At 33.6% G+C, this 8,693-nt stretch overlaps 1 protein-coding gene across 1 annotated transcript in view; it reads right to left on the reverse strand.

Moving 5' to 3' along the window:
- Window positions 1–2,118: 2,118 nt before the first annotated feature.
- The window catches only part of TBC1D12 (TBC1 domain family, member 12), a 75,263-nt gene continuing 68,688 nt past the window's right edge, over window positions 2,119–8,693 (reverse strand). The window contains exons 11-14 of the mRNA XM_012723464.1: window positions 7,718–7,846; window positions 7,343–7,452; window positions 4,863–5,121; window positions 2,119–4,103 (exon numbers count right to left, since the gene is read on the reverse strand). Coding sequence (XP_012578918.1) covers window positions 4,035–4,103; window positions 4,863–5,121; window positions 7,343–7,452; window positions 7,718–7,846 — 567 coding nt within the window. The 3' untranslated portion in view covers window positions 2,119–4,034. The remainder of the gene's footprint in view (window positions 4,104–4,862; window positions 5,122–7,342; window positions 7,453–7,717; window positions 7,847–8,693) is intronic.

Consider the following 8,693-nt stretch of genomic DNA (forward strand, 5'->3'; position numbering starts at 1 on the left):
CTTGCCTCATGTGTGTTTATCGACGTCCTCATCAACAATTGGTCACTTTGATTTCAACTCACTCCGCTTCATTTATAATCATTTCTTGATCAGTTAGGATCATTACAGTATCAGTATATTTAACACCCTCATATGGAACTTACATTCCAGGAACTGAGTAGCAGAGTAAAGTTAAGAGGCTAAAATTGTAAAGATAGGCAGTGTCCAGAACAGATAGGGCCTTGAGAACAGAGTAAAGAGTTTGTTGTAGTTGGTTTGAGTTGTGGGGAGAAGAGAGGTGGGTACTAAAAAAAGAAAAGTCTGTTGTCAATTTCTTATATTCCTTCAAATCTGTATTAATCATTTACATTTTTATTACAAAAATTACTTTCCAAAAATAATGCATTGCTGCAAAATCAAAATTCATAAACAAAATTATAAAAACACTTTATGTCAATGTTGAAGAAATGAAACACATTTGCAATGCAACTTTTTAAAAGCCAAGTTCCTTCCTGGTGTTTACTAGAAAATAAACTCAGTCCATCGAATATAGTGTACATAGTAAAATCTCATTAGTTGGAACCATTTGAAACCGAAGGAAGTTTAATATGAATTGTATAATGTTTGGAAAGAAACACAATTTTGCTAACTTCACAAACCTTTTAACTTCATGCTATTAAAACATTGAGACAGTACCCAGTATCTGGCTTCTTTTGCAACTAACAGTAAGCAAAGAATATTCTTATGAAGTAAGGTTTTCTTCTCTCTTAAGTTTTCCTGAAATTTTTAAAAGACCTCTATTTGTTTTTACATGTTCTAAAGCAATGACATTCTAATTAATGAAGTTTTACCAGCTTTGGAATTTATATTTTGGCTTTGGAATTTATATTTTGGCTTTGGAATTTATTTATGCTTTGAGAATAGCAAAATAGTCTAAAAATCACTTTTTCCCCCAGAGGTAAGATTTATTTTTATCAGACACTGTATATCCACGAGAGTAAATTAAAATCTGATTTTCAATGCTTGATTTTTATTGTTTTATACCAATTTCTGCTGCCTGAATATGTACATGTAATACAAAGAAACTACCTTGTCCAAACAAAATAGGACATAAACCATGTAGCATTATGAAAATTATTTCATGATTAGATGCTTTAGCATTAAACCCTCTAACAAGCTGAGCGTTAAGAGTTGAGTGTTCTAGGTAAAAATAAAACTAGTTCCTAAAAAGCTACAGAGAAAGCCTGTTTTCCTGAAGTCAAAGACTTAAGAAAACACTTCCTGGCCCTCCCTGGTGGTGCAATGGGTTAGGACGAAGCACTGTAAGCTGGTGGCAGCTGCTTTGGTGTGAGTTCCATCCCCAGCCCCAGAGGTGACCGCCTGGCATGACCTCTCCTGACCGGCCCACTGCTCCCCTCAGCAGTCATCAATTGCCTGTTCTGTTCTGGAGAAGCCTCTCACTGCCCCTGCACCTCTGGCCTGTACCCCAGTTCTGTATGAATAAAAAATAAACCTTAAAAAAAAAAAAAAAAGCAAACACTACCTAATTTCTTTCTGTTTAAAATGTTATTTATTTATGCATAGGACAACTTGGACATACAGATCAGCAATTCAGGAGTGAGGATTCACCAGAGAGTGAGGAGCAAAACAGGGAGATCTATGAAATACACTGCTGAGGGGAGTAAATAGCAGAAGAGGTGGTCTGCTGCACCCTTGCAGTTAGCTCCCTGACCAAGATCAAACTCAGGCTGCAGTGGTGACTGCATGAAAGCACTGAGCTCACATGCACCATGTACAACCTATGACACCAGGGAGGCCCAACACTAATTTCTATAGAGTCAAACTAATATACTCAATAATCTTATATGAAGATCATCAGTGCAGAAGGTATCAGCAAAGCTTGCTTCAGGAAGATAAGCTAGTTACTGGAGTTTTCTAGTTTTCTAGTATTTTCTAACAGACCTGGGCTGAAGGAAGATTAAAATGAGAAGTATATATTGAGTGAATATAAGTGAAACACTGTATTATTAAAGTTCACACTTGCAGATTTTGGGAAAAATTCTTTTTAATTCAAAATATACTTTAACTGAAAAACAGTCATATACTGATAATGAATAAATCCATAATACTACCTGCATATAAGGTTCAAGGGAAGATACAGTACATAATTTAGCTGTCAATACTATGTCTTAAACTGTAGACCTAGTAGTAAAAGAAATTTGGCAAAAAAAAAAATTACTTTTTTCTCCAAATGTAATTAAATGAACCAGCTATCCCTGAATAAAGACTCATTTCAAGTAGTTACTCTGCTTATAAGTTTTATTTTACACAGTAATTGTTAATAGTGGTTTTAGTGAATTCCTTGTATTTACATTTTATATATACATTTATACTTGAAAGATGAAGAAACTGTACAATAATAAAAATGGAAAAGAAATACAGTAACTTAAGTCCACCTTGGAAAACAAATACACAAAAGTAAGATTAAGTTTAGCAACATAACCTCAATGAGATTACTGTCAGGGGTTACATTTCCTCTATCAGCAGCCATCAGTATCAAGGAAACTGTTACCAGAATTAAATTGTCATTTTAAACTTATTCAGACTCTCGTTACTCCTTCAGTATTTTACTATATTACTGACTTCTACTAAGCAAGCCCCTACGAGAGGTGTTAACTTCTGAGGGTTCCACTTGTAGCCCCTAGGCTATACTGACCCATGGGTAAAATACATGGGCACTGTCTGTTCTCATACTCCTTAAAAGGTAGTCACTACACTAATAAAAACATCTCAGGCTTGTTAGTTTGAAGAACTATCTACCACTAACAAATAGTGTGCTTAAGTGTTGTTTCAAAACAGAATACAACATAAAAGCACGCTATAAATCTAATTATTAACCAAATAGCATGTTAAGCAGTATCTTAACACTCAAGTGATTTAGGTTCAAAACTTAAATATATGATAAATTTAATGTCAATTTAACAATAATTAATTTCTTTACTATACCATCAGACTCATTAGAAAAAAGTTAATTTTACCTTTTTTTACTCTTATTTCCATTGATTAAAAAGTTATGCCATAGTGTTTTTTTATAAGTCATGGACTTGGCTACATACTAAGATTTCAAATTTCAAACTGTAATTAAATATTTTGTTTCTACAAAGTGAAGGAATTTTAACTAAAAAATTTAGTCCTGCCAAGTAGCATGCTATTTAACAACTCTCAGAATTCATTACTTACTACTCTTACCAGTGAAAAGCTTCATTTATATTTATGGATTTAATCCCAATAATCAAGTCTTCAGTCCACTAAAGTGCAAACATCTATATCCTCTTATCAGTTAGCTTTCTTAAATTACTAATGAGCAATTACTTAGGCCAGAAACACAAAGGCAAAAATTACATAAGATAAACAATTTCACTTTAAAACAAACAGACATGATTATTTGAAAAAACATCTAAACAAATGCTAAAAAATTCCCACCAATATTTCCAGTTCCCAGGTAACCCAAATTTGTCCCAACCTATGAAAAAAGATAACAACTTCAGTGACTTAAATAATTTACAGTCAAAGTTGCTTTGTCTTGGTTAGTGATATCTATTAAAAGTTGGAACTGGAGATATCTGTACTGAGGTGTTTATTTCAAATGGTAATTTGGAAGTTAAAGGAGTATTTAATAATCCTGTTTTGACTTCCAAAGTGCCTTTGTGGTAACTCTTAAAAAAGTAAAGATGTTTTAAAAATTTGAAATATCTCTCAAAACTGTTAGAAAAATGTATTGCATTAAACAGTTCACTCCAAATTATGGAGTACGAACTAGTGATTTAAACTTCTTCCATTGTAAAATCACTACTACAAAATACTTATTAATACTGTCAATAGGCTACTGATTTCATTTACTTTAGTCACAGAATTTAAAATCAGCAATTTTCCATGTCTTGAGCCTTCTGGATTTCTCCAACATTTTCTTCCATGCTTTTTTACACAGGAAACAAAAACTTTTATTAAAAAAATCCATTTTTTTTTTAAATTTGTTAGTCTGTACACTTTGAAGATTAGCTTTTCAAAGCAGGACTATTATTCTTGTCTCCTTCTTTAATATCCTTCATTACAGATGCAAAGACCTGGAAATTATATAAAGTGAAAATTAATTCTTAAAAAAAATACATATTAAGGAGATTTAAATAATGGTAACAAACATAAAAAGGCCCAATTATCTTAACTACCCTCTGAAAGACTGCCATTCTCAAATTCTCTTTTTACATCCAATTTTATGGAGATATATATATATAATGTATGTATAACATATGTGTATACATAAATGATAATGATTCATATTACTATTTGCCAAATATTCTGAAATTACTACTTTGTAACAGTTTCAGGACCAATACTCATATTTCTTTTTCACTACCAATAAAACTGTGAGCTTTTATATAAGGTACTATGTAACATTCCTGGAACAAGTGATAATGTTATATTTTCTATGTCAGTTAAACTGCTAATATATTTGCTTCCCTAAAAAATATTAAGCATTAAAAAGCAGGATAAGCATTATTTCTGTTGTGGACCCTTTGTAAATGGCAACTATTCCATGCAATCATTGCTACTTGAAATACCAAAATAATTATATAATTGCTCTAACAAGTAAATGACTACTGTACACTGTATTTCACTAAAATATATTACTGACTAGCATAAAAATATATACATAGGTTTGGACAGGGAATAGTAGAGCATTCTATTTTAAAACACTTGCTTTTTCAAAGTAAAAATCGATTTTTTAAAGTTTTTTCCCACAATTTAAATTTGAGAAATACAGAACTTTTTCAGAAGAAATAAACAATTGCACATCTACTAAAGCCAAGGAAGTACAACTCTACCTGAGTCCATTTCTTGGTGCTATTCTGCATCTGAATGGCTGCAATACAGCTGAACAACTTTTCTGATGTGATATCTTCTGGCAATTTAGTAAGAAACTGTGCTATATGAATAAAGTCCATCTGGAGGAGAATATCTTCATATAATCGGAGGATTCCTAATCCAGTCCTAAATAAAAATTCCTCCCCATCTCTGCAAAATACATCCCACACTCGACAGGCCAGATCAAGTGGTAGTGATTTGCTATATAGTGTAAAGATCCTAAAATTAAGAGGCAAAATAGTTATTGAAATTTTCATTAACTTATTCATTCATTAAGCACCTCTCTATAAAAAAGAAGACAGCTTCATTAGATATAAAAAGACAAATAAGATAATCACACCTTCCCCCAAAGATTTTGAGCAACAGGAAATTCAACAAAAAATGAAATTATGTGAATTTACCATCTTATATAGGAGTACAGCCTAATACAAAATGAAGAGGCAGAATAACCTAATAGTTAAGGGTATGGGCTCTGAAACCAGAATATCTGTGTCTGAATCTCAAATGTGCATTTTATTATTGTTACCTTGAATAAGATATTTAGTTTTGCTGTACCCTCAGTTTCCTCAGTGGTAAGTGAAAGATAATACTACTACATATTCCTTAGGATTGCTCTAAAAATTAAAGGAGTTAGTAAATGAAAAGTGTTTAAAACAGTCACCGAACATAAAATTATTCCATAGAATTTATTCATTACAGGCCTTCCCTGGTGGCACAGCAGGTTAATGCACAGCACTGAGAAGCTCAAGCCACTTCTGCATGAGTTCAATCCCCGCCTGCCCTGGAGGTGATCCACATGGTGCAGCAGACCTCTCGACCCACCCACTGCTCCCCTCAGCAGTATACTTCGATGATCTGCCTGTTCTGCTCCCCACTCTGTCTCTGGTGAATCCTCTCACCACCCCTGCACCTCTGGCTTGTACCCCAGTTCTGTATGCACAAATAAGTAAATCTTTAAAAAAAAAAAGAATTCATTCATTGCTATATAAGGAAAACAAATATGATCTTTTATTAACCTAACTATATACCCATAAAGTCTGATCTCTTTTCCTTTCTTTATCAGACTTTACTTACTACTTTTGGGGGGATATGTATATCCTCCAAAACAATCACATGAGGCTTTTCCCATCTTTTCTGACAATATCTGATCATAAAATTCTTATCCACGGGTGCTTCAGGGAGGCATTCTGGTTGGGGAACTAGGAAGAGTAGGTGCTAGCTCTTCAAGATTCACTGTCAAAGTACACAATTTTTATGAAGACTATTTTTTCAGTAATACTGATGAAACTTGATGAATACTCTCCCACATACACAAAATTACCCTCTAGTACTGGTATATATTCCCCTTTTTCTTATATAATTGATTCTGGGATTTGTATTAATAAGCTCAACAGTGGCAGCAAAACAAAAATCAAGTTTGCTTCTTAAATTATAAACATTCATTGTAAAACAAAAGCGTACTCTTGGGAGTACAGAAAATACTCACTGTTCAAAATGAGAAAGAGCACCTATCAGCGTTATCTAGGCTGTTTCTAGTACACATTACTCACTCATTATTAGTTCCATCCCAATTCCTTTTTTTTTTTTTAAAGATGTATTTATCATAAGAACTGGGGTATAGGCCAGAGGTGCAGGGGAGGTGAGATAATTCACAGAGTGGGGAGCAGAATAGGCAGATCAACAAAGCACACTGCTGAGGGGAGCAGCAGGCGAGAACAGAAGTCTGCTGCGCCATGTGGATCAACTCCAGGGCTGGGGATGAACTCACACCAAAGCAGCTACAGCCAGCTTGCAGTGCTGCACTTTACCCCATCCCAATTCCTGTATCAACTGTGATCCTGATTTGCTTCATATTCATATTCCTCAATACAGACAACTATGTTTTTCTTTTCCCCCTCATTTTTTTTTAGGTTAGTTTTAAAAGGACAGGTTTATTTGGAAAAGGAGAAAGGAAAAGAGAGGCACTAGGACTTTACTGGTGGCTTAGAGATTGTCTCAGAACTACCATCTCCAAGACCTAGGCTTGATCACTAGCCAGGGAGCTAATTCACATATGGCACAGCAGACTTCTGTCTTTCCGTTGCTCCCCTTAGCCGTGTATTCTGCTCCCAGTTCTATCTCTGGTAAATCCTCCCCCCTACCACACACCTCTGGCCTACACCCCATGAGTCTTTGTGTGCTAAGGGTAAAGGAATAGTAACTTTCTGCGAGCTTAGCATATATTAGGCATCGAATAAAATAATCCCTGTAGAACAACCTCACAACTCAAACAAATATTATTACCATTTACTGGATAAAATACTGAAATACAGACTAAGAGATTCAGATTTCAGCCCAGAGTCTAGTTCTTAATCCAACTTCTCCCCACAAAAATTTATGATTCTCTGTTTGTAAGAGAATTTTTCATATGTATGTGTATTTTATGTATGTTATGACTTACCAGTCTATCAAGTATATATCTGGTGTAAGACTGTAAGATTTGAAATGAAGAAATAGTTTGGAAAGATTTTCTTCAAAAAATACTTCAAATGTTGCAAAATATTTCAACATCTAAAAATAGAAATATCAATAGTTATTAAAGAATATACTCTAGATGTAGAAAAATTAAATCTCTGATCATAAATTAACAAAAAATCTTGCTTAGCACCTCTTTCTGTGTCTTTTCTTCAAGCATTCATAAAACTATAATTCAATTAAAAAGTATATTTTATATCAGATTATCTTCAACTTCTAATTGTTTTTCATTCTAAAAGGACATTCATACTACAGGAACCAATAGTCAATGGAAAAAACAATCCATTCTAAATGTTATTACCATGCTGTGATCCACACGGAAAAAAGCTAACTGGCATGGTTTATTCAGGAGATTTGCAAACGCAATGAAGGCATCTGCCTCTTCCAAATTGAGAATGAGTACAGCTGCAATGAAAGACATCCCTTGGACCTTCAAAGGGAAAAGAAATTAATCAAAATAGGCTTATAATTCTATAGTTTATATTTCGTTGTATTCCTGAAAAATTAAAGTGGTATTACAAATATAACCAAAATTTAATCAAGATTTCCACAAAGTACACAAGAAATAAAGATTTCATTTTCCACAAAAGGTAAATGCACAAAACTGGCTAATAATTATACAATCTCCCTAATTTATATCTCTCAGTCATGTGTGTGATTTTAAAAGTACTAGGAAAGTTTTTGGGAAAAAGTATCAGTTTCATTTGCTAAAAAACCCTAGGTTGTCAGTGTGATTCCTAGTTTTCATTTTCTTAGTTTGATGTCTCTGAAAGTAGAGTACAGACTTAAGAAGCTTAATGAAAATCAGGTAATTGTCTTCATTGTTTTAACACATCTGTCTTGGGTAGAAAGTGAGAAACAAAGAGTAAAAGAGATATATGAAAAATGCTACTAAAAATCCAAAGGAGAGGTCGCAGGAATTGAGATAGTGAGGCTGAATTACTGAGAAAGAGTAGGAAGAAATAAGAATAAAACTATTTCACAGGAAAAATACATACGAGCCAAGACAATATAGAACCAACCTAGCTGGAACACGCAATTTATAATGGGAAAATTAGAAAAAGTTGAATGTATTTCTAAACTGTGAAAGGCCTTAAGTAGAAGGCTACTTAAACTACTATACTGTTGTTTGCTGATCAGTTATGGATAGCTTACTGTACATTTCTAAGCAAATAATTTAGACCTGCTATTAAAAATTTATTTTTTATAATGAACAACCATATACCAGAGACATTCTGTGGGGGCGGAGTGGGGAATGGGATCAAAAACGGGGGGGG

This window comes from Condylura cristata, unplaced genomic scaffold, assembly GCF_000260355.1.
Source record: "Condylura cristata isolate star-nosed mole 26May11 unplaced genomic scaffold, ConCri1.0 scaffold00011, whole genome shotgun sequence".
NCBI lineage: Eukaryota > Metazoa > Chordata > Mammalia > Eulipotyphla > Talpidae > Condylura > Condylura cristata.